Source organism: Pelecanus crispus, chromosome 2 (assembly GCF_030463565.1).
Source record: "Pelecanus crispus isolate bPelCri1 chromosome 2, bPelCri1.pri, whole genome shotgun sequence".
Taxonomy (NCBI): domain Eukaryota; kingdom Metazoa; phylum Chordata; class Aves; order Pelecaniformes; family Pelecanidae; genus Pelecanus; species Pelecanus crispus.
Genome location: NC_134644.1, coordinates 1,308,649 through 1,332,893, shown reverse-complemented (window position 1 = coordinate 1,332,893; position 24,245 = coordinate 1,308,649). Strand labels below are relative to the sequence as shown.

Sequence of the window (24,245 nt, the reverse complement as noted above, 5' to 3'; positions counted from 1 at the left end):
GTGTCCCAGATCCCGATGTCCTTGTGTCCCGGGATCCCAACATCTCTGACACCCAGTGTCCTCATGTCCCCATGTCCCAAGGTCCCTGGGTCCTGATGTCCCCAATGTCCCTATGGCCCTGATACTCAGTGTCCCCATGTCCTGGTGCCCCCATGGCCCCGGTCCTGGTATCCCTGACACCCTGTCCCCCAACATCCTTGTGTCCCAGATCCCAATGTCCTCATGTCCCTGTGTCCTGGATCCCAACGTCCCTGACACCCAGTGTCCCCATGTCCCAAGGTCCGTGGGTCCCAATGTCCCCATGTCCTGGTTCCTGATGTCCCCAATGTCCCTATGCCCTGACACCCAGTGTCCTGGTGTCCCCATGTCCCTGTGCCCCAGGGCCCGATATCCCTGACACCCAGTGTCTCAATGTCCCCATGTCCCCATGTCCCAGTGCCCTCATGCCCCAGGTCCTGATATCCCCGACACCCTGTGTCCCAACATCCTCGTGTCCTGGATCCTGATGTCCTCATGTCCCTGTGTCCTGGATCCCAACATCCCTGACACCCAGTGTCCCCATGTCCCCGTGTCCCAAGGCCCCTGGGTCCCAATGTCCCGATGTTCTCAGTGTCCCCATGCCCCTGTCCCGGTGTCTCCATGTCTCGTTGTCCCTGTGTTCCATTTCCCCATGTCCCGATGTTCTCAGTGTCCCCATGCCCATGTCCTGTGTCCCAATGTCCCCAACACCCGCTGTCCCCATGCCCCAGGGAGCAACGGAACGGAACAGGAGGGACAGGAAAATGGGGGGACTTTTCACGGGTGGAAGGTGGGGGCTTGTGCCCCGCTGGTATTTGGGAAGCGTTCGGCACGTGGGAAGCTGCTAATGAGCCAAAGAGCTCGGCCTGTGCCAGAACTCGGCAAACAATTAAGTTAATGGGGTATTATAGGGGAAAAAAAAATCCACCGCTATTATTCTGCTAATAACTACGTTATTGGAACAGACCTGCTGGCGTTCTTGTAGGGGAGAACAGGGCAGCGCCAGAACCACCGATGGGGTATGGACCTGGAACCTTGAACTTAAAAATACGTCATGATATTGGGGGGGAAACCATAGGAGATGGAGGGAAAAGGGCTCATTAATGGGGGTAATTAACTACGCCCATTCAAAGGAGGATGCCTTAGAAGTATCCAAGCGCTTGCTATGACGCAGCTCTGAAAGAATTGCCATTTCGATTAATCATAGAATCATGGAATTGTTCAGGTTGGAAAAGACCTTTAACATCATCCAGTCCAACCAGTAACCTAACACTGCCAAGGCCACCACTAAACCAGTTAAGGGGAGACGAATAATTTCATGTTTCCTGGCTTGGGGGATGGATTCTTTATAATGAAAGTAAAACTGGGAATCACTAAGGTTGGAAAGGATCTCTAAGATCATCAGCCCAACCATCAACCCAACACCCCCATGCCCACTAAACCATGGCCCAAAGTGCCACCTCTGCCCGTTTTTTGAACCCCTCCAGGGATGGAGACTCCCTCACTTCTCTGGGCAGCCTGGTCCAATGCTTGGCCACTCTTTCCATGAAGGAATTTCTCCCAATATCCAATCTAAACCTCCCCTGGCGCAGCTTGAGCCCATTTCCTCTCGTCCTATCGCTGGTTCCTGGGGAGAAGAGCCTGACCCCCCTCCCTGCCCCCTCCTGCCAGGAGCTGCAGAGCGATCAGGTCTCCCCTCAGCCTCCTCTTCTCCAGGCTGAACACCCCCAGCTCCCTCAGCCGCTCCCCACCAGCCCTGTGCTCCAGACCCTGCCCCAGCTCCGCTGCCCTTCTCTGGACACGCTCCAGCACCCCAATGTCCTCCTTGTGCTGAGGGGCCCAAAACTGGACACAGCATTCCAGGTGCGGCCTCACCAGCGCCGAGCACAGGGGGCCGATCCCTGCCCTGCTCCTGCTGGCCACGCTATCCCTGACACAAGCCAGGATGCTGTTGGCCACCTTGGCCACCTGGGCACACTGCTGGCTCACGTTCAGCCCGTCGGTTCATCTCCGGATTGGCGAATTCCTACCAGGACCTGGAAGCCTTTGCCGTGACCCTGGGCTGCGTTTCTCCGCCCGGCTCTCGGGTTGGCCTCACCGGTTGAGCTCAGACCCCACTGAACGGGTGATGTTTCATTTTGCACCGTTTCGTACAAGGTGTCGTTAGCCGGGGGCCGTGTCTGGGGGTCGGGCGGGCGTCAGTGGAGGCCGCTGGCCCCGAGTCGGGTCCCCAAATGGCTGCCAGCCGCCCTCCGCACCCGGGGCCCAGCCCCAGGGGAGCCCCAGGCTCCGGCCCAGGCCCGCCCCCGGCTGCGGGGCCGCCCCGAGGCCTGCGGGGACAGGGCCCAGCGGCGCTACCGGGCCGGGGGAGCCGGGACCTGGAGCCGGGGGGCGGCCGGGCCTGGTCCCCTAGGGCCCGCACCGGGCCGGGCCTGACCGGGGCCGGCCGTAACCATGGAAACCGCCCCGCCCTCCCCGGGGGGGCGGAGCGTCGCCATGGGAACAGCCGTCTCCCCCTATCAGCGGGCGAGGCGTCGCCATGGGAACAGCCGCCTCCTCCTATCAGCGAGCGAGGCGTCGCCATGGGAACAGCCTCCTCCTCCTATCAGCGGGCGAGGCGTCGCCATGGGAACAGCCGTCTCCCCCTATCAGCGAGCGAGGCGTCGCCATGGGAACAGCGCTTTGCCACGCCTTGCCCATAACCCCGCCTTCGGGGGGGCGGGCGAAGCGTCGCCATGGGAACCGCCGTTGATAGGCCGCGGGGGGAGAGGGCGGGGCGTCGCCATGGGAACGGCGCCACAGGGGGCGTGGCGGCGGCACCGGAAGAGGCGGGGCCAGGCTGGCCGCGCGGACTCGGTTTCCCGTGAGGCTCCGCGCCGGTTCCGGCGGGCGGAGGGTTCCGGCGGGCGCAGGCCGGGATGGAGGCCGTGCCCCGCATGCCCATGATCTGGCTCGACCTCAAGGAGGCCGGGGAGTTCGCCTTCAACGCCGCCGTCAAGAAGGTGGGGCCGGGGAAGGGGCGGCCGGGGCTCTGCCAGGGGGCCGGGGGGGCGGGCGGGCCCTGTGCGGGGCGAGGCCCGGCCGGGCCGGGCCTGTGAGGGAGGGGGATTCTGGGGGGGGGGGGGTCTGTGAGGGGTGTGTGAGGGACGGGGGTGCTGGGGGGGGTCTGTAAGGGGTGTGTGAGGGGCGGGGGTGCTGGGGGGGGTCTGTAAGGGGTGTGTGAGGGACGGGGGTGCTGGGGGGGGGTCTGTGAGGCCTGGTGGGGGGTTGTCTGTGAGTATGAGGAGTTCTCGAGGGGGGAAAAGGGGGCTCTGGGTGGGGTGTTTGGGGTCTGGGAGAGAGGGGGGTGCTTGGAGGGGGGTGTCTGTGAGGATGAGGAGTGCTGGGGGGGTCTGTCAGGGGTGTGTGAGAGAGGGGGATGCTGGGGGGGGTCTGTGAGGCCTGGGAGTGGGGGCTGTGGAGATGAGGAGTGCACGACGGGGGGGAAGGGGCTCTGGGGTGGGGGGTTGGGGTCTGGGAGGGAGGGGGGTGCAGGGGGGAGTGTGTAGGGGGAGTGTCTGTGAGGATGAGGAGTGCTGGGGGGGGGGGTCTGTGAAGGAGGGGGGTGCTGGGGGGGTGTCTGTGGCTCCGTGAGGGGTGTTTTGGGGTCTGTGAGGATGAGGACGGCTTGAGAGGAGGAAAAAGGGGCTCTGGGGTGGGGAGTTTGGGGTCTGTGAGGGGTGGGTGTGAGGGCCTGGGAGGGAGAGGGGCGGGGGGGGGGGGGTGAGAGGGGGGTCTGTGGGGGAGGGGTGGTGGTGTCAGTGGCTCCGTGAGGGGCGTGTGGAGTCTGTGAGGATGAGGAGTGATTATGGGGGGGAAAAGGGGCTCTGGGCGGGGTGTTTGGGGTCTGCGAGGGAGGGGAGAGCGTGGGGTGTGGGGCAGGGGGAGGCTGGGGGGTGCTTGGGGTGGAGGGAGTCTTTGGGGTGCAGAGCGAAGGGGAGCGCAGAGGGTTAGGGATTTCAGGGTGGGGGGACACGAGGCAGGGAGTTGTAGCCGGGGTGTTTGGGGGGGGCTGTGGGGCAGGGTGTCGGGGGGGCTGGAGATGGGGAGGACTCGGGCAGGGCCCTGGGGGCGATGGGGCCCCGTCAGCCCCTCTGGCTCGGCCTGCTCACTTCGCTGCCTCCTCGGGGCTGGGGGACCTTCCTCGGTGGCCCCGCTAATGCGGTGCTGCCGGGGGGGGGAGCAGAGTTTGGGGAAGGAGGGCGGCCCTGGCGCCCTCCCCACGCCTGGCAGAGCCTTCCCCGGCCACCTCGGGGGCGAGCGGTGAGTTGGCAAGTCCGTCCCCGCCGCATGTGACTGCGCTGACTCCCAGCTCCCGCCGCAGCCACCCTTCCCTGAGCCCCGCCGCCAGATCCGGCCTCCGCCGGCCGCGCTCCTTATCGACGCCATGGTGGGTGTCAGTAGGAGATCCGGGTCGCCGACGGCCTATCCTCGTGTCTCCTTTTCCTCCGCTCTCGTGCAAAAGGGGGAACTGCGGAGGGGGGGAGCTGATTCTCCCACCGCCAGCAGCCCGGGCGTTTAAAAGCCCCAAAGCCTTTGCGGCGCCGTCGGGGGAAGGTTGAGAGCACGGTGGGTGCGAGGCGACGGGCTCCGTCCTTCCCGGTGGCCGCCGAGGGCCGTGGGGGAAGTGACCCGCCCTGGCAGGGACCGAACCCATGGCTTAAGTGAGGTGAAGCGCTTAATTAAGCAGCTGTAAACAAGCTCCACCTATGAGTGGTGTTTGCGAGCGCTGCCTACGGATGAAAAGCGTGATTTATTGATGTGGAAGAGGATGAGGGGGGGTTCTCCTGTGTTAATGCCACCACCTCCTTCCCGCCCCGCTGTTTTTTTTTTCCGTCGGACCCCGGCAGCGGCGTTAGTGTGACGGGGACGTCCCCGTGCCGGGAGGAAGGGTGTCGTGGGATCGCCGAGCTGAGTCATGCCGTGCCGGCCGGGGCAAGGTGCGGCAGCTTTTGAGGCGGCTGCGGCCCCGCCGTGCCTGCGCTGGGGGGGAGCTGGCAGTGCCGTGGGCCTCGGGGCAGCACCCCACGGCGAGCTGCGGCGGAGGGGACAGTGGCCTCCAGGTCCGAGCTGGCCCCGAGGGATGGTGGCTTATCAAAAACACGTCGTTCAGGGAATTTTTGTGTACGGCGGCAGGTGGAAATCTGTTTTGCAAACCAAATGTGTTTTTTTGATGGAAACGCGCTCTGTTTTGCTGGCTCGCAAGGAGCGACAGGGAATAAAAACCTGGCGCCCTGGGCGAAATGGAGAGGGAGGAGAGGAAACTTCCCTCGTTTCTCCGGCGCTGAGCTGCGTTAACCTTGAGCGTAAGGGACAGAGGGTGCGGGCGGCCCTTCGCGTGTCCCCGGCCTCCCTTGGCCTGGCAGCTGCTGGGTGGATCAAGCCGCTGGGGTCTGCCTGAGCCGGGGCAGAGTGGGGCTGTGGGTCCCCGATTCTCCCCCATGGCTGCCGGGAAGGTTGGATGAATTCCTGCCCACACCCTTGGAGGATCCCGAGCTGCCTTGCTGACAGCGTTGTGATCCGAGGGATCCCCAAACCCTCGCTAGAGGCAGGTTTGGGAAGCTCGCTCTCCGCGGCGGTGGGGAGACGTAGCTCATCGCCGACCGCCTTCCTCAAGAGACGCTGGAGCGTTTTTGGCCGAGCCCTGGCTCTAGCTCTGCTCCGCGGCGACTGAGGAGCCTGCAGCGGGGCCCGCGGTGCCGTGCTGTTCCGCGTAGGCACGCGCTGCCCCGTTTCGCTTCCCTTTGGGCCCTCGCCGTGCTGAGCTGCCTTCCTGGCCGGCCGCCAGCGCCGCATTCACCCTCTGACTGTCGGCGAGGCGCTTCGCTTTCACCCAAGCGCGCAGAGGGGTATGGGGCGTGAATCTGCGAGTGACTTCAGTTCGGTCTCTCCCTGTTCGCTGGGGACTCCTCAGGACCTCACGGCCACTCGATTCCGGCTTTTCTACTCCAGCTCCAAGGTCCCCGCCAGCTCCTGGCCTGCGCCAGATCAGTGCCTCTCCCCAGGGCTTTGCCCCCTGACTTGCCTCCCCAGGACCCTGCGCCCTGGCTGTGCGTTAAGCTGAGGTCTGGCAGGAGCCAGGCAAGATTTGAGAGATTTTAGACGGCAAATAAGCTCCGAACCAGGAGATGCGAGGCGGCTTCTTGCCCCTTCATGCTGCCAGACCCGCCGTGGGGGCTTCTCCTAGGCTTCCCTGGAGAGCTGCCGGTTGTACCTCCAGCACAGGGTGGGGAAAGGTGGTTCTGGGTGTTGGACAGGGCCAGTCTCTCACCCCTCTCTTCCCCCCTCCAGTTTGTCCTGAAGAACTATGGGGAAAACCCGGAGAACTACAACGATGAGCTGCGGAAGCTGGAGCTGCTCCGGCAGGTAAGCCGGCCTCCGTCCCGAATCGCTCGCAGCCCCGGTGAGACCTGCCAGAGCCGAAGCGGGGGAGCTGCTTTGTCACCTGCTCCAGGCTCGAGGACACGTCCGCCGGCTCCCACCGCCTCCCTCGGTCGGGAGCTGTGCTGGAGCACTGCTGTGGCTGCTCCTCTTCCTCACCAGTGGCCCACGGATGAGGCTTTTGGTAGCCAGGCTGCATCCTGGGCTCCCCAGATGCTTCAGGCTTCCCAATGTGGCTGGAAAGCTGCCTGGCCGAAAAGGACCTGGGGGTGTTGGTCGACAGCCGGCTGAACATGAGCCAGCAGTGTGCCCAGGTGGCCAAGGCGGCCAACAGCATCCTGGCTTGTGTCAGGGATAGCGTGGCCAGCAGGAGCAGGGCAGGGATCGGCCCCCTGTGCTCGGCACTGGGGAGGCCGCACCTGGAATGCTGTGTCCAGTTTTGGGCCCCTCGGCACAAGAAGGACATTGGGGTGCTGGAGCGTGTCCAGAGAAGGGCAGCGGAGCTGGGGCAGGGTCTGGAGCACAGGGCTGGTGGGGAGCGGCTGAGGGAGCTGGCGGTGTTCAGCCTGGAGAAGAGGAGGCTGAGGGGAGACCTGATCGCTCTGCAGCTCCTGGCAGGAGGGGGCAGGGAGGGGGGTTGGGCTCTGCTCCCAAGGAACAGCGACAGGTGAGAGGGAATGGGCTCAAGCTGCACCAGGGGAGGTTTAGATTGGATATTGGGAGAAATTTCTTCGCGGAAAGAGTGGCCAAGCACTGGACCAGGCTGCCCAGAGAGGTGGGGGAGTCCCCATCCCTGGAGGGGTTCAAAAACCGGGCAGAGGTGGCACTTTGGGCCATGGTTTAGTCTGGTCTAGGTTTAGTGGTGGACTTGGCAGTGTCAGGTTAATGGTTGGGCTGGATGATCTTAAAGGTCTTTTCCAACCTAAACGATTCTGTGATTCCGTGAAGGAGCGTGCAGGGGTTGGGTGTTAGGGCTCCGCTGTATCCGCTTCCCTGAATTTGGAGGGGTTTTGTGTTGCACTGAAGTTCCCTGTTGGGTGGAAGGAATCGCTTTGTCCGCTCGGGCTGGTGCCCGACATCTTTGCGGGGAATAAATCAGCCCTTTGCTCTCCACTCCAGAGCCCAAATGTGTGTGTTAGTCACTGTTAGTCACATCAATCTGAGCGCCGCTGAGCAGGTTAGACACAGGCTTGGCCCCGGGCCGCTCGTAGCTGAGCCACAGGCGATAAAACCGGCTGGAGACAGCAGAGACTCTCTCCGAGCCGGGACCGGTGCCGGTTTGTGCCGCGCCGTAGGTTTTGTAGCGGGGCCGTAAGCCTGATGTGCAAGGTGAAGCGGGGGTTGCTCGTGCTGCTGACACCGGGCTCATCTCGCCAGTGTCTCCAAAGCACGGCGGTGGTGTTCCGGCAGGCACGGAGGTGGGTGGGTGCTTAAACACCCCCAGCCCGGGACCTGGGGAGCTCCGGCCTCTGCCCGTGGGCTTAACCCTGAAGCGGGAGGTTGGGAAATCTTTCCACAGTCTCCTGCTCTTCCCTTCCTTCTCCCAATGCAGCTTCGCTGTAGCAGCGGGTCCTGTGTCCTGTCCAGGACACCCCCTTGTCAGTCGCTCCCAAATTCCTCCCGTTCGTTTCACCCTTAGGAGCCTGTGCCGGGGAGAGCAGAGACTCTTCCTCCCTGAACCGGTTGCTCTGGCTCCGTAAAGCGGCTCCCTCCAGCCTCATTTTTAGGTGAACAGACCTGTTTTTCTAGCTGCGTTACACAGGTGGTGTCCATAAGGCCTTGCTCCTTCCATGGCCTCCAGTTGAGCCAGGGGAGGTTTAGATTGGATATCAGGAGAAATTCCTTCATGGAAAGAGTGGCCAAGCACTGGACCAGGCTGCCCAGGGAGGTGGGGGAGTCCCCATCCCTGGAGGGGTTCAAAAACCGGGCAGAGGTGGCACTCTGGGACATGGTTCAGTGGACATGGGGGTGTTGGGTTGATGGTTGGACTGGTGATCTTAGAGGTCCTTTCCAACCTTAGTGATTCCCAGTTTTTACTTTCATTAAAAATAATCCAGATCACAAGCCAGGAAACATGGAATTATTACTCTCCCCTGAACTGGTTTAGTGGTGGCCTTGGCAGTGTTAGGTTACTGGTTGGACTGGATGATCTTAAAGGTCTTTTCCAACCTGAACGATTCCATGATTCTATGATTCCCGCAGGGCCACTTCATCCCGGGGAATCGGCCGATGCCCGTCCCCTCCTGCCTGCAGTTCTCACCGCAAATCAGGCAGGCTCCTGTTCCTGCCTGACGCATTACCCGTGAGCATGGTCCTGTCCCCGGGGCAGCGTCTTCCTCCTCCTCCTCCTCTCTCCCTTCCAGAGCGCCGTCAACGTGCCCAGGGACTTCGAGGGCTGCAGCACGCTGCGGAAATACTTCGGCCAACTCCACTACCTGCAGAGCCGCATCCCCATGGGCGCCGAGCAGGAGGCGGCAGTGCCCATCGCGTGGTGAGGAGGAGCTCCTTCCCCTCTCTCCTGCGTGGGGCTCGGGCATTGCCGGGGAGGATCGGCTCCCGGCGCGCGCTTCCTGAAACGCGGAGGCTGACTCAGAGCAGAGCACCCGCTCCCTCTTCCCTGCGCGCGTCCTTCACCAGCATCCGATACGCTCCTCCCCAAAGCCTGCCACGTGTCTGGGTGGCACAGGGGTGCCCCGGGGACCCCTTGGGAAATGGCACCCTGGCCTGGGGACCTGGCAGGCCGTCTAAGCTGAGCCGTCGGGCGACGCGAGGCGGTCGTCGGCTCCGAGGAGACGCAGGACAGCGTTGCCGTGCAGAGTGACGGCGCTGAGATCCCCCCCCCGGGCTGGCAGAGCTGCTTGTCTGTGCGTAAATGGGGTGGCCGTGTGCTTACAAAGCCAAAACAAGCCCGCTGCGTGGAGACGCACCGTCCCACCGGCTCCCACCGCCTCCGGCACCTCGATGCGATGCGCAGGGTGACGCCAGGCAGGAGGGCCCCTTCTCCCAACCTCTGAGGGTGCGCGTCTCCTAGCAAATCCTTCTCCTGGCGCATGGCTCGTGCCCAGGACGCCGGTACCTCCATCGACAGCACGTAACAGGGCTTCTCTCCTCACAGGACTGAGATCTTCTCAGGCAAGACGGTGACTCACGAGGACATCAAGTACGAGCAGGCGTGCATCCTCTACAACCTGGGTAAGGGCCTGGGAGACCGGCTGCCCTCGTCGCCTGCCCTGGGTGCGAGGGGTGTCCCTCCTCTCTTTGCCCCGAGCTCCGTGTCAGCATTCCTCGCAGCGGCCAGGCAGCAGCACAGCGCTTCTGGTCCCACCAGCAGCCAGGTCTCAGCCTGGTTGTGCTGGAAAAGGACCTGGCGGTGTTGGTCGACAGCCGGCTGAACATGAGCCAGCAGTGTGCCCAGGTGGCCAAGAAGGCCAACAGCATCCTGGCTTGTGTCAGGGATAGCGTGGCCAGCAGGAGCAGGGCAGGGATCGGCCCCCTGTGCTCGGCACTGATGAGGCCGCACCTGGAATGCTGTGTCCAGTTTTGGGCCCCTCAGCACAAGGAGGACATTGGGGTGCTGGAGCGTGTCCAGAGAAGGGCAGCGGAGCTGGGGCAGGGTCTGGAGCACAGGGCTGGTGGGGAGCGGCTGAGGGAGCTGGGGGTGTTCAGCCTGGAGAAGAGGAGGCTGAGGGGAGACCTGATCGCTCTGCAGCTCCTGGCAGGAGGGGGCAGGGAGGGGGGTCGGGCTCTTCTCCCAAGGAACCAGCGATAGGACGAGAGGAAATGGGCTCAAGCTGCATTGGGGACATTTAGATTGGATATTGGGAGAAACTTCTTCACGGAAAGAGTGGCCAAGCATTGGAACAGGCTGCCCAGAGAGGTGGTGGAGTCCCCATCCCTGGAGGGGTTCAAAAACCGGGCAGAGGTGGCACTTTGGGCCATGGTTTAGTGGGCACGGGGGTGTTGGGTTGATGGTTGGGCTGATGATCTTAGAGGGCCTTTCCAACCTTAGTGATTCCTAGTTTTACTTTCATTAAAAACTAATCCATCCCCCAAGCCAGGAAACATGGAATTATTCGTCTCCCCTTAATTGGTTTAGTGGTGGCCTTGGCAGTGTTAGGTTAATGGTTGGACTGGATGATCTTAAAGGTCTTTTCCAGCCTAAATGATTCCATGATTCCATGATTCTTCCCTTCCTCTGTGCCGCCTGCGGGGCTGGGTGCTCAGCGTTGGAGCTGCGCCAGAGGTTGACTTTGGCTTTTGTCAGATGCCTCCTCTCCTTTCCTCCCGGTCCGAGCATGCCCTGGTCCTGCGCTGCCCTGCACCTCAGTCAGAGGCCGCAGCGAGGAGGCTGACCTCGGGTCGCAGCGTTGCAAATGCCCTTTCTGGGCACGGTGACAGCCGCAGTCAGGCTTTGTCCAGCTCATCCAGCGTCCCCTCTCCTCCAAAGCAGCTAAATGGGTGTAAAAACATCAAATCTAACGCTTGTCCCCCCACCTTTGCTCTCCAGCCATGGACAATCACAGCTCAGGGTGGTTGTTTTTTTTTTTTTTTGCTAGCCCCAAAGGGAAGGTGACACTCAGCCCCTGGACACTTAACGCAGATGAAAACACCCCTGTCCCTGGCATCGCGGCTGCCCCTTTCGCTGCGGCTCGGGAGCCGACTGCGCTCTCCCAGCCGACCCTGCACAGGTTTAGCTTAAACCCCGCACGCTGCTGGAGCTGATGCGGTGCCTGGACCCCTTTCGAGAGGTGGCTGCTCCCTGAAGTTGGTAGAAACATGTCTGTTAAACCAGGAGGGTGTTAGATACTTGCTTAATATTTAGGGTTTATTTCGAAGCCTGGGACTTCCTTGTGCTGAACGACTTTGCGTGTGCCGCCTTTTCGCAGGGCGCCGCGGCACGTGGGTGCCCTCTGAGACGGGTGTCCCGAATGCCGCCGTTCCCCGCTGCCACGGGGAACGGCGGGTGCTGCGGGGTGTCTGCGGCCGACTCGCCGCAGATTTAGGCTTCTCCGGTACAAGACACCCCGTCTCCGGGAGCGGCGAGAGGGGGCTGGCAGGGTACGCTCGCCCTGCTGAGCCGCCCTCCTCTTTCCGCAGGTGCGCTGCACTCCATGCTGGGCGCCATGGACAAGAGAGTGTCCGAGGAGGTAACGATCCTGTGGGTCCTCCCTCGACACCTTTTCTCTCCCGCGTGGGTTAATGGCCCCGAGCCGGCGTCGCCAAGGGCTTCTCCTCCATAACCCATGTGGCTACAAGCGTGTCGGCGTCAGGCACCAGCTCTGCGTGTCCGCTGCCACCCGGGATCGCCGTAGAGCGTTGCGAGGGGACGCCCCGCTCCTGGTTATGTCCCTCCCTGCCCCATCGTCGCCGTCCCTGCTCCGGCGAGGCTCTACCTCCTCGCTGGCCGGGCTGACTTTTCCCCCAACCCTCGGCACGTAGGGTCAGGAGGGGAGAGAGATCTAATGCACCTTGGGACTGGGGGAAAGCGCCAAGCTGTTCGGAGCTGGCGGCTGCTTTTTTGGGGTCTGGGAGGAGGCAGGGAACATCTAACCCCTGCTGAGCTGCGGTTTATCCCCCTAACGCCCCGTGTGAAGGGAGGTCGCTGCTTTTCCGGTCTTGACGAGTCTCCACAAATTCCTCGCGCGGGCCTATGGATGTCGGCTGGTTTGGCACGTGTGCCCGACGCGTGTTCTCCCGTCCTCTCAGGGCATGAAGGTTTCCTGCACCCATTTCCAGTGCGCCGCTGGGGCGTTCACGTACCTGCGGGATCATTTCCCCCACTCCTACAGCGTAGACATGAGCCATCAGATCCTCAACCTCAACATCAACCTCATGCTGGTAAAAACTGGGTTCTGCCGGGGCACTGGTCATGCCGGGACCGCTCCTCGCACGCCTCAAGGGCAGCGGCTGCTCGGCTGGGAGGGGGAAGGAGATTTTGGGAGGCAGCGGGGAAGAGGGAAGGCTCTGTGCCGCTCTGCTTGTCCCTGATCTGTTCCGGCATCCCTTGGGACCGGCATTTACGGTGCTGCGCTGGCCCCTCGAGAACGGGGCTGTAGCTGGGGGGTCCTGCTGGGGGTCAGGGCCTGGCGCTGGATCCAGGGAGCTGTCTCGAGGCGTAGGGAAAACCGAATTATTCCCCTCTTGTCTTCGGCAGGGCCAGGCGCAGGAGTGTCTCCTGGAGAAGTCCATGCTGGACAACAGGAAGAGTTTCCTCGTGGCCCGCATCAGTGCCCAGGTGAGCTCCTGGGCCATCTATGCCGTGCCGAACTCTGCCCGCTTCTGCCTCGGCGCTTGCCGTTCCCAATGCAGCCCCGCTCCGCAGAGCGACGCCTGGGAGCGGGAGCTCGGGGAGGGTGTCCCGCATCCTGCGCAGCGTCGGTGCGGTCCGAGGTGCTGCTGCTGCCTCGGGCTGTGAGCGTGACCCTCAAAGGAGGGCTGAGATGCTGGAGGGAAGGGGTGCCATCCAGAGGGACCTCGACAGGCTGGAGAGGTGGGCCCTTGTGAACCTCTTGAGGTTCAGCAAGGCCAAGGGCAAGGTCCTGTGCCTGGGTCGGGGCAACCCCAAGCACAGATACGGGCTGGGGGATGAAGGGATGGAGAGCAGCCCTGCGGAGAAGGACTTGGGGGTGCTGGGGGTGAAAAGCTGGACATGAGCTGGCAATGTGTGCTCACAGCCCAGAAAGCCAACCCCATCCTGGGCTGCATCCCCAGCAGCGTGGCCGCAGGCCGAGGGAGGGGATTCTGCCCCTCTGCTCCGCTCCGCTGAGACCCCCCCGGGGCACTGCCTCCAGCTCTGGGGCCCTCAGCACCGCGCAGCCATGGAGCTGTTGGAGCGGGCCCAGGGGAGGCCACGAAGATGCTCGGGGGGCTGGAGCAGCTCTGCTGTGAGGCCAGGCTGGGAGAGCTGGGGGTGTTCAGCCCGGGGAAGAGAAGGCTGCGGGGAGACCTTAGTGCGGCCTTTCAGTGCTGAAAGGGGGCTTAAAAGAAAGATGGGGACAGGCTTTTTAGCAGGGCCTGTAGCGACAGGACAAGGGGGAATGGTTTTAAACTAAAAGAGGGGAGATTTAGATCAGATATTAGGAAGAAATTCTTCACTGTGAGGGTGGTGAGGCACTGGCACAGGTTGCCCGGAGCAGCTGTGGCTGCCCTATCCCTGGAAACATCCCAGGCCAGGTTGGACGGGGCTGTGAGCACCCTGATCTGGTTAAAGCTGTCCCTGCTCATGGCAGGGGGTTGGAACGAGATGATCTTTAAGGTCCCTTCCAACCCAAACTTTTCCATGACCCTCCATCTGGGGTAGGTTTATCGTGGCGATGTCCCTAGTCCCTGGCTCTGACCCAAAACCCATCCGCAGGGTCCCCACCGGCCGTTTTGCCGTGCTGGCTGATCTGAGGCTGTGGGCACAAACGCTGGTGCCGGTGAATCCTCCTTTCCCTCGTTGCTCTCGGTTCCCCCTGGGATCCAGCTTTTTGGGGGGGGTTTCCAAACCCCTGTCCCTCTCTCCGTAGGTGGTGGATTACTACAAAGAAGCCTGCCGGGCGCTGGAAAACTCGGAGACGGCTTCGCTGCTGGGAAAGATCCAGAAGGACTGGAAGAAGCTGGTTCAAATGAAGATCTACTATTTCGCTGCTGTGGCCCATGTAAGCGGGGAGGACAATTCGGGGGGCTGCTTGGCTGTGGTGGGGGGACCCGCCCTTGGCTCCCACCCCAGCGTGGGCTGCTCACGCCCGCCGCGGTGCTCACCGCAACATGACTGCCAAACGGGCTTTGGCTGCTCCGTGGGGTTTTCTTGCCCGTTTCAAAGATCTCCCATGAGTTAAGGAGCTCTGACGCTGCTGCTGCGTCTTTTCTTGCAGCTGCACATGGGAAAACAGGCCGAGGAGCAGCAGAAGTTTGGGGAAAGGGTAAGCAGAGCCATGTCAGCTCATCTCGTCCGGTTCGGGCTCTGGATCGTGGTCCTGCCGTGGGAGGGTGGAGTCCTGGAAGCGATTGTCACGCTAATGCAGCGCTAGGGCCACGAGCGTGTCACCCGTGATGCCCTGCCTCCTGAAGCACGTGCGGGCGTTCTGGGAAAGCTCCGCTACGCTGAGGGAAGCTGCAGCTCTCGGGGGCTGGCGGCAGTGTTCCTGCACAAAGCCCGGGCACCTACTTCTGTGCCAGCCCTGGTAACCCTAATTCCCGGTCCCTCTGCAGGTCATCTACTTCCAGAGCGCTCTGGATAAACTCAACGAAGCTATCAAGCTGGCAAAGGTGCGTTCCTGCTCCATCCGGTAGCAGTAATTAGTGGGGTTTTTTTTAAAGTTCCTGTGCTGAGTAGTGGCTCGGTCCAGTGGGATGCCAGGCTGAGAAGATGAGAACCGGCGGTGTCAGTTTAAAGAACTTTCTTTGCTGTTGACTGGGTTGGCAACCCTGTGCTGGCTTCCCAAAGCGTCGCTTTGCTTCCCTCTGGGACACCCAGCCAAGCCCAAGGCACTGCTGTCTCTTGGTCACTTGGTCTGCCGGGGCTTTAGCGGGAATCAATTTGGTTTTAATCATTCGGGAGGAGCTCTGGAAGGGCCGTGGGTCTGCAGCGTGCAGCCCTGCCGCGTTGGTGGGCTCCCCACGGAGCCCCTGATGTCGGTGCTGCGGTGCTTGGGAAACTGAGGATGGCCCCGTGGCGCGCGAAACGGGGATGCGGAGGATTTGGGGCTGCCTGCGGGCACCTCCGTTCCTTTATGGGGTGCGAGGAAAGGTGGCTGCCGGGCACGCTCGGGCTGTGGGCGCAGCATGCGGGACTGCGGTTAGCTGCTGTGGCAGTGATACCCGTTCCCTGCCTGTGCTAACTCACTCTGGTTTCTGCAGGGCCAGCCAGAAACAGTCCAGGAAGCCCTGAGATTCACCATGGATGTGATCGGTGGCAAGTAAGTCCGTGCACGGGGCACCCCTGGCTGTGACCATCCCGCTTCTCTGCGGCTCGGAAACGCCTGGGGGCCGGAGCAGCCCAGGGAGCGTCCCCGGTGTCCCCCGACACGCAAAGCCAGGCACCCCGTGCTGCCCCAGGCTCTTGGGACGCGCGCGGCTGCTGTGAAATTTGCTCTTCACTCTCCCTGGAGCAAGCCCGGGAGACCCTGACCCTGCTGGGAGCGAGCTCAGGGAGCTGGGGGTGCTGCCCGCTCCTCGCCGACGCAGTGTCACTTCTTTCTAGGTACAATTCGGCCAAAAAGGACAATGACTTCATCTACCACGAAGCTGTGCCTGCGCTGGACACCCTGCAGTCTGTGAAAGGTGAGGATGGGCAGTGCCCTCTGCCAGCTCCTGACGGGAAAGGGATGCACACGGTGGCTCCGCGGGGCTCTGGGACCCTTGGGGCCAGTGGGGCTTCGTGCCGTGGTGCCCTGCCTCTCCCGGGATCCGCCAGGAATGAAGGCGTCGAGCGGGAGGACCCATCTTGGGAATAATCAGTTCCCCGTGGCGGTTTCAGATGTGTTTTATCTTCACCCCGCAGGTGCCCCGTTGGTGAAAGCCCTCCCGGTCAACCCCACGGATCCAGCTGTCACCGGCCCTGATATATTTGCCAAGCTGGTGCCCATGGCTGCCCACGAGGCCTCTTCCCTGTACAGGTGCGTCCCGGGCTGCGGCACGGGAGGGCACAGCTCCGGCCGGAGCAGGAGAGCCAGCCAGCTGCCTGCCACAGCGCTCACGGAGCTGCGGATCTCCGGCACCAAGCTCAACAAGGAGCCCGTGCCCGGGCGAGCCCTGCTGCAGGCTGAGGGGAGCTGGAGGGGACCACGCCAGCCGCAGTGGTTTCCTTGGGGAGCCGCCACCTTCCCTAAACGTCCCCGAGTCGTCCTCGTGTCCGGCTCCTGTCCGTTGTCTTTCCAGGCAGCTGGAGCTGGCCTTGCTGCCCCAAATGGCCGCGGGCAGCAGGCCCGGGATGGCTGAGGCTCCAGACAATTCCTGTAGATCTTGGAGCGCTTGTGATTTATGGTGGAGGCTTCCCTACTGCTGGTTCAGCACTAAAGGATTTTTTTTTTTTTTTCTCTCTGTCGTAGCGAGGAGAAGGCCAAACTGCTGAGAGACGTGATGGCGAAGATCGAAGCCAAGAATGAAGTGCTGGAGTACGTGCGAGCCGTACCGGAACGGGGTCCTGGCCAATTAATTCCTCCCTGCTGGAGACGCAGGCAGCGGCTGGGGCTCCCTGCGGCCTGGCACAGGGGTGCCCCAATTATCCCCTCACTGGGTTTCCCGGTGCCGACGGCAACACGGACATCCCTCATCTGTCACCCTCATGCTGAGCACGGCCACGTCCCCGTTTGCCCAGCTCTGGGGCACACCCCGTGTCCCCCAGCGGGTTCCAGTCGCAGCCACCGCTCCTCAAATTTACCCTGCGGCTTTGCTTGGGCCGTCGGGCGCAATGCTGCGGTGCCGCGCCCCGAGCTGGCCGTGGTTTGGGGTGCGTTTGGGACCTGCGGGGAGGCTCCGCCGCCGCTCAGGGGCTTGTTCTCTTGCCTGCAGCCAGTTCATGGACTCCATGCAGCTGGACCCCGAGACCGTGGACAACCTGGACATGTACAACCACATCCCCCCCGTCCTGATGGAGAAATGCGCCGCGCTCAGCGTGCGCCCCGACACCGTCAAGAACCTCGTCCAGTCCATGCAGGGTGAGGACACGGGGACGGACAGGGAGCGCCGGGGATGTCTGGGCGAGCAGCCCTGGCTGGGGCTTGGCGTTGGCAACGGCTGCTCCCATCGCTAATTCTTTTCCAATATAAATTCCTTAACCCTAAAGCGTTTTTTTTCCCATGTGGGATGCCGCTTCCTCGCGGGCCAGCCCAGCCATCACCCCGCTGGTGGCCGCAGCCAGGGGGGTTGGTGCTGTCCGGAGCCCGTTGCGGGCATCTTCCCCAGCTCCCGGGCATCTGGGCTGGGGTGTCCTTGCCTTCTCCGGTCGCCCGCAGCCAGATTTATTCTTCAGGCTGCTGCGTCGGTGCCTGGCTTCGAGGTTGGAGCTGGGAGAGCTCATAGCAGGGTGGTGGTTGAGCTCTTTGCCAGCCTCCGTTGTCTCTCCTTCCAGTGCTCTCCGGGGTCTTCACCGACGTGGAGGCTTCCCTGAAGGAGATCCGAGACCTCCTCGAGGAGGACGAGGCTCAGGAGCGGAAGCTGCAGGAGCTGCTGGGGAAGCTCCCGCCGCCCCAGGGTTCGTTGCTGGGGCTGGCCGAGGTCAGCAAGGAGTGCTCCAAGTACATGGAGGTGCACGAGAAGGCCAGCTTCACCAACACCGAGCTCCACAAAGCCATGAACCTGCACATCGGCAACCTCCGCCTGCTCAGCGGGCCGCTGGAGCAGGTCCGGGCCGCGCTGCCCTCGCCCGCCTTGACCGAAGGTGAGCGGTTCCGCACCCTGGGGTTGGGGGTGGCCGTGTTCGCCGCTGTCCCGGCCCCCCACCGCACCCCGGGCTGGGCGGAAGGCAGGTCTGCTTCCCTCTCCGCGGCTCCTCCCTCAAAAAAACATGCAAAATGGGATCCTGGAGTGGGGACAGAGCGGGCAGAGGTGGTTACTGTCTCAGTGAACGCCCGGCTTTACCGGGTGAGCCAGGGCAAGCCGCAGGCTGGCTCCTTACCCCCACGGTTCCCTCGCCTTGGCTGCAGCGCGTCCCATGAGCGGGCTTGGTGGGGTCCGGGGGGGCTGCGCTGGGGCTTGGTGGGGTCCGGGGGGGCTGCGCTGGGGCTCGGTGGGGTCCGGGGCGGCTGTGCCGGGGCTCGGTGGGGTCCGGGGGGGCTGCGCTGGGGCTCGGTGGGGTCCAGGGAGGCTGCGCTGGGGCTCGGTGGGGTCCAGCTCGGGCTGGGGAGGCTGTGCCGGGGCTCAGTGGGGTCCAGGGAAGCTGCACCAGGGCTCGGTGGGGTCCGGCGCAGCCGCTCAGCCGTCCTCGGGTCCCCCAGACGACAAGCAGGTGCTGCAGAACCTGAAGCGAATCCTGGGCAAGGTGCAGGAGATGCGGGATCAGCGGATGTCCCTGGAGCAGCAGCTGCGCGAGATGATCCAGAAGGACGATATCACCACCTCGCTGGTCACCACCGACCGCTCCGAGATGAAGGTGGGCGCATGGCAGCCGCCGCGTTTGGGGAACGCCTTTGCGTGCCGCGCATCCCGGTCAGGGCTGCGGCGAGAGCTCTGCTCCGTCCTGAGCTTCCCCTCTCTCGGCAGAAACTCTTTGAGGAGCAGCTGAAGAAGTACGACCAGATCAAGGTCTACCTGGAGCAGAACCTGGCGGCCCAGGAGAACGTCCTGAAGGCGCTGACGGACGCCAACGTCAAATACGCGGCCGTGCGCAAGGCCCTGGCCGAGGTGGAGCACAAGTGAGTGGTGCCCCCCATGGGGTCTGGGTGCCCCCCGTGGGGTCTGGGTGCCCTGGCACAGCCCTCATCCCCCCCGAGGGAGAGGTGCGGGGCCGCTGGCGGCTGTTTGTCCTGCACCCAGCGTCCGTCCCAGTTGGGTGCTGGTGGGTTGCCCAGCTCCCAGGAGCGGGGACACCCGGCTTTGGCCCGGCGTTAACGGCCCCGCTCGGCCCCATCCCCCCAGGTGGAACACCACCGTTCAGACCTTGGTGGCCTCCTACGAAGCCTACGAGGACCTGATGAAGAAATCGCAGGAGGGGAAGGATTTCTACACCGACCTGGAGGGAAAAGCCACCAAACTGCTGGAGAAGGCCCGGGCCGCCTGCCAAGCCGCCGAGGCCAACAGGCAGCAGATCTTGGAGAAGTAGGTGGTGCCGTGTCCCTCGCGGAGACGCAAAGCCGGGGTTGGGGTCCGAGCCCTGCCCGTGGCACGGTGTGCTGCCCTCGGGGAGGTGGGAGAAGCACCTTTGGGTGCCACTGGGCCGCGGCTCGTGGCTTTGGCTGCGGTGCGGTGGCTCCCCGTGCCCCACGGGGGGGTGGGCAGCCCCCACCTGGGCTTGCTCGGGGCCGGCAGCCCCCGCTGAGCCCCGCTGCCTCCTGGCAGGGAGATGAAGAAGCAGCCGCCCCCGCGGCCCACGGCCCCCAAGCCCGCCCTGCAGAAGAAACCGCTGGAGCTGGAAGCCGGGGGGCTGGACGCCGGCGACCTGCCGCCGCTGGGCTCCCTGGTGCTGTCAGAGCTGCCGGAGGAGCTGCGCAGCTTGCCGCCTGACGTGCTGGCCGGGCACCTGGCCCGCCTGCCGCCCCCGACGCTGGCCGCCCTCACCCTCAACCCGGCCCTGGCTACCGGGCTGCGGCCCCCCGAGCCCTTCGTGCCCGCAGCGGCCAGGCTGGCCGGCGCCCCGCTGCAGCCCTTCGCCCCTGCCCGCTTCCCGGCCCACCCTGCTCTCCCCGGGCACTACCGGCTGCCGGCGGCACCCACCTCGGCGCCGGGCGCCTTTCCCGCCGGCGGAGGGGCCCCGGTGCAGCTCCTGCAGCCCTCCGCCCCGCAGGCAGCTGGGCCCCCCGCCAGCTCTGCCCCAGCTGCCGCACCCCAGCTCTTCCCGGCCGCCCCGCTGATGCGAGGCCCGGTGCAGCCCGGCACGGCCCCGGTGCAGCCCGGCTACGCCGGACCCCACGTCCTTCCCCCACGCTCGTCCCCGCAGCACGGCCCCGCTGCCTCCTACGGCCTGGGCCAGCCCGGGGTGCCTGCGCCGGCTCCCCTCAGACCCCCGGGGCCGGCACCCATGGGTGCCCAGCCACCGGCAGCTGGCCCCGAGCCCTCCCCAGGCGCCCGGCCGGCCACCACCACGGTGGACAGCATCCAGGCGCCCATCTCCAGCTGCGCCGCGCCCCCGCGGCTCCCGGGCCAGGGGCTGCCCGTGCCCCCCGGCCCATTCGTGGCCCCGCAGCGCCCGGGGGGGCCCCCAGCCCCCTTCCCCTACGCCCCCGGGGGGCTGCAGCCCTTTGGGCAGCCGGCTCAGCACCCCTTCCCTCCCGGGCAGCACCCGCACGCCTTCGCCCCCGCGGCGCAGCTCCAGCCCGCCGTGGAGATGCCCGCTCGTGCCCAGGACCCCCAGCAGTTCCCCCCGGCCCCCTTTTTGCCCCCGGGGAGAGCCCAGGGCCCCCTGCCCTTCCAGCCACCACCCCGGGCCCCGCTGCCGCCCCAGGCCCAGTTTGCCCAGCAGCCCTTCGCCGGTCCCGGGGGGCCCCCGCTGCCACCACAGCTCTACCAGGTCCCGGGGCCAGAGAAGCTGCCCCCCCAGGCCCTCGCCCCCTGCACGGGGACCCTGCCCTTCCCCAGGGCCCCTGGCCAGAGCGGGCCCCCCCTGCACCCTGCGCTGGGGGGGCTGCAGCCGGTGCCCGCCAGCTCCCCTGCTCTGCCCTTCTGCCCCAGCCCTGCACCCCCCGGCAGCCAGATGCCCCCTGGCACCGTGGCCCTGGGGCCACCTGCGCCCGTCCCCGCCAGCCAGGCCGGCCCCCACCGCGTCCCCTCCTCCGCCAGCCCCGGCCTGAGCCAGATGCCGGGCGCCGTGGTGGTCCAGGGCCCCCTCGTCCCTTCCCCGGCCCCCTCGCCGCAACCGGCCCTGCCCATGCAGCCGCCGGCGCTGGTGCCCGGCTCCGGCAGCCTGCCGCAGAGACCCCCGCCCTCGCTGACGCCCGGCACGGCCTCGCTCCCCCAGGGCCCCGGCGAAGCCCCCTTCCAGCGGCAGAGCTCCTCCACCGACGACCTCCTGTCCTCCAGCCCCGAGAGCCAGCACGGCGGCTCCAAGGCAGCCGTCGGCCAGCCCCTGCTGCAGCCTACCAAGGCGGATGCCAAGGAAGGGCAGAAGCCCAAAGCGGTGCAGCTGATCGAGAACGATCCCTACGAGAAGCCGGAGCGAGTCCTGTGGCTGCTGGCGGAGCTCGACCGTTTCCGCGGGGTGGTGGAACGGCTGGAGCGCCCGGGGCCCGGCGGCACCGCCGAGCTGGACGCCGTCTGGAAGGAGCTGCAGGACGCCCAGGAGCGGGATGCCCGGCAGCTCTCCATCGCCATCGCCCGCTGCTACTCCATGAAGAACCGGCACCAGGACATCATGCCCTACGACAGGAACCGCGTCATCCTCCGCTCGGGCAAGGACGACTACATCAACGCCAGCAGGGTGGAGGACCTCTCCCCTTACTGCCCCACCATCATCGCCACCCAGGCCCCGCTGCTGGGCACCGCCGCCGACTTCTGGCTGATGATCTACGAGCAGAAGGTCTCCGTCATCGTCATGCTGGTGTCGGAGCAGGAGCTGGACAAGGTAGACCCTTCCCTGGGTGCATGGAGCCGGTCGGCATGGGCCTATGGCCTCCTGCGCTGGCGTCGCCGCGTGGCAGCTCCAGGCCCCGACGCGGCCGGAGGCGTTACGGGGGGGCTGCCCGCTCCTGACGGCGCGCCCCGTTCCCTCCCCGCAGCAGAAGGTGCTGCGGTACTTCCCGCCGGAGCGGGGCCAGCCCGTGGTGCACGGAGCCATCACCCTGGTCCTCACCAGCCTGAAGGTCGCCCCAACCCACGTGGAGAGGATGATCACGCTGCAGTACCGCGACCAGAGCCTCAAGCGCACCGTCATCCACCTCCAGTTCACCTCCTGGCCGGAGCTGTACGGCACCGGGGAACGGGATGGGATGGGACGGGATGGGGGTCCTGCTGCCGCTGCGCAGGGTGGGGGGGCCCAGCTGGGGTCCCCTGGCACCCCTGAAGCGCTCCTGCCCTGCTGGCGGGGGACGCAGGGCTCCAGCCCTGGCGTGGGGAGGGTGTTTTGGGGCAGCGCTGATCCCCTTGCGGGGGTTGAGAGGGGGACCCCCACCCCAATAATTGTCCACCCCCTGCCCAGGGGCCTGCCTGACAGCAAGGGGAGCCTCCTCCGCTTCATCCAGGAGGTGCACGGCCACTACCTGCACCAGCGCCCGCTCCACACCCCCGTCGTCGTGCACTGCAGGTGAGCGGGGCCGCGGGGGGCTCCCACGGGGGGGGGGGGGGGTGTCACGGCTGGGGTACCCCCACCCCCGGGCCCCTCACACTCGGGAGGGTCTCTCCGCAGCTCTGGCGTTGGCCGCACCGGGGCCTTCTGCCTGCTCTACGCGGCCATGCAGGAGCTGGAGGCGGGCAACGGCATCCCCGACTTGGCCCGGCTGGTGAAGCGGATGCGGCAGCAGCGCAAGCACATGCTGCAGGAGAAGGTAGCGGGGCCCTGGGGACGGGGCTGCTGCCCCCCATGGCGTGTGTGGGGCTGGGGGGCGCTCACCCTGCCCTCATCTTCCTCCCCTCATCTTCCTCTTCTTCCTCCCCTGCAGCTCCATCTCAAGTTCTGCTACGAGGCCGTCCTGCTGCACGCCGAGCAGGTGCTGCACCGCCACGGCGTGGGTGCCCCTGCCGTCCCCAAGGCCGCCAACAGTGCCTCTCCCAAGGTGGGTGCAGGTTTGGGGGGGGTGCTGGAGGGGGGTTCCATCACCCCCCAGGGCTGACAGGGCCGCTCTCCCCCAGCTCTACTTCCCCCAGGACCCCCAGGACCTGGTGCTGGGGGGGGACGTGCCCATCAGCTCCATCCAGGCCACCATCGCCAAGCTCAGCATCAAGCCGGCGGGGGCCGGCGGGGAGCCGGGGGGCGGCTGGGTGCCAGATTCCGCCCTCCCGCCGGACGCCGCGGCCACGGAGGTGCCGCCGGTGCTGCCCGACGGCGCGGTGGATGGGGTCGGTGCCCCTGAGCCACCCCCACCGGGGCCGCCCCTCGCCGAGGCAGCCGGTGCCACCGAGAGCAGCAACCACGTCGTGGAGAGCCCCGAGGCCCCCGGGGAGGCTGCGGCGGCGGTGGCCCCCCCTGCCGCCCCCTCCTCTTCCTCGCTGGAGCTGCTGGCCTCCCTCACGCCCGAGGCCTTCACCCTGGACGCCTCCCTCAAGGGCAAGCAGCGGATGAACAAGCAGAATTTCCTCCAGGCGCAGATGGGTGAGGGGCTGCGGGCGCCCCGGCCCGCCGACGACCCCCTCAGCATGCTCGACCCGCTCTGGACGCTCAACAAGACATGAGGGGGGCGGCGGGGTCCCCCCCACCCCAGCACTACGGCCCTGGGCCCTGCCTGCTCCCCCGGTTTGGGACAGGAGCACCCCCAGCAGCTGGGGGGGACCCCTGGGGGGGGGGGGCACCTTCCCTTCTGCCCACCCCCCCAGCCCCTCTGCTTTGTACAGATGTAACACTGGCCAGTGCCACATTATTTGAATCTAATTTGAACTGATTTTTTTTCAGCTCTTTGCTACTAAAATAAAAAAACAAGTTTGATCTGCGCCCTGCCCACGGCCCCGGGTGGGCTGCAAGGGAGGGCTCAGGTTTGGCAGCGGCACAGGCAGGCTGGGGTTAGTTCCGTTTAATGGAGGGCTTCTCGTACACGTTATAAAACACGATCTGGTACAAAAAAAAAAAAAAAAAAAAGCATCCCCTGTACAGTACAAAGCGTACAGCTGGGCTAAGGCCACCCATGCGGAGGGGGAGCTGGGCCCCGGGGAGCGCCCAGGCCGCGGCTGCCGCTGGCAGTGCTGCGGGGCCGGCACTGCGCTGCCTCTACAATCACCAGCGTTCGATTAACAGACGTCATCGGCGTTTACTCGAGGGACGAGAGCGCGAGGGTGCAGCCCCTGGTTCCGCTCGCGGGCGGGGACGGGACCGCAGGGCTGGAGCTGGGCCTTGTAGTGCAACTGCGGAGCCGAGCCCCCCGGCACGCGCCGGCGGCGTTCCCGGGGGAGACACCCGGTGCCCGGGGTGCTGCCGGCACATGGCGGGGTGCCCTGGGCCCGCCGCGGCCCCCAGCCCTCCCGGCTTCCCCCGAGGGGGTTTCTCCCCAGTTCCTGTAGAGAGGCTGGGTGCGAGGGCTGCCTGCCCG

At 65.1% G+C, this 24,245-nt stretch overlaps 1 protein-coding gene across 1 annotated transcript; it reads left to right on the top strand.

Moving 5' to 3' along the window:
• The first annotated feature begins 2,936 nt into the window (after positions 1-2,936).
• Positions 2,937-23,397, top strand: PTPN23 (protein tyrosine phosphatase non-receptor type 23). Its single transcript, XM_075706517.1, has 25 exons — positions 2,937-3,020; positions 6,349-6,423; positions 8,802-8,929; positions 9,554-9,630; positions 11,536-11,585; positions 12,145-12,276; positions 12,593-12,673; positions 13,947-14,078; positions 14,295-14,342; positions 14,632-14,688; positions 15,280-15,338; positions 15,623-15,702; positions 15,923-16,037; positions 16,470-16,535; positions 16,933-17,078; positions 17,492-17,800; positions 18,357-18,511; positions 18,622-18,773; positions 18,997-19,176; positions 19,417-21,634; positions 21,789-21,973; positions 22,208-22,312; positions 22,415-22,553; positions 22,668-22,781; positions 22,858-23,397. Exons 1-25 carry the CDS (start codon positions 2,937-2,939, stop codon positions 23,395-23,397), a joined length of 5,427 nt encoding a protein of 1,808 aa, XP_075562632.1.
• The last annotated feature ends 848 nt before the right edge of the window (positions 23,398-24,245 follow it).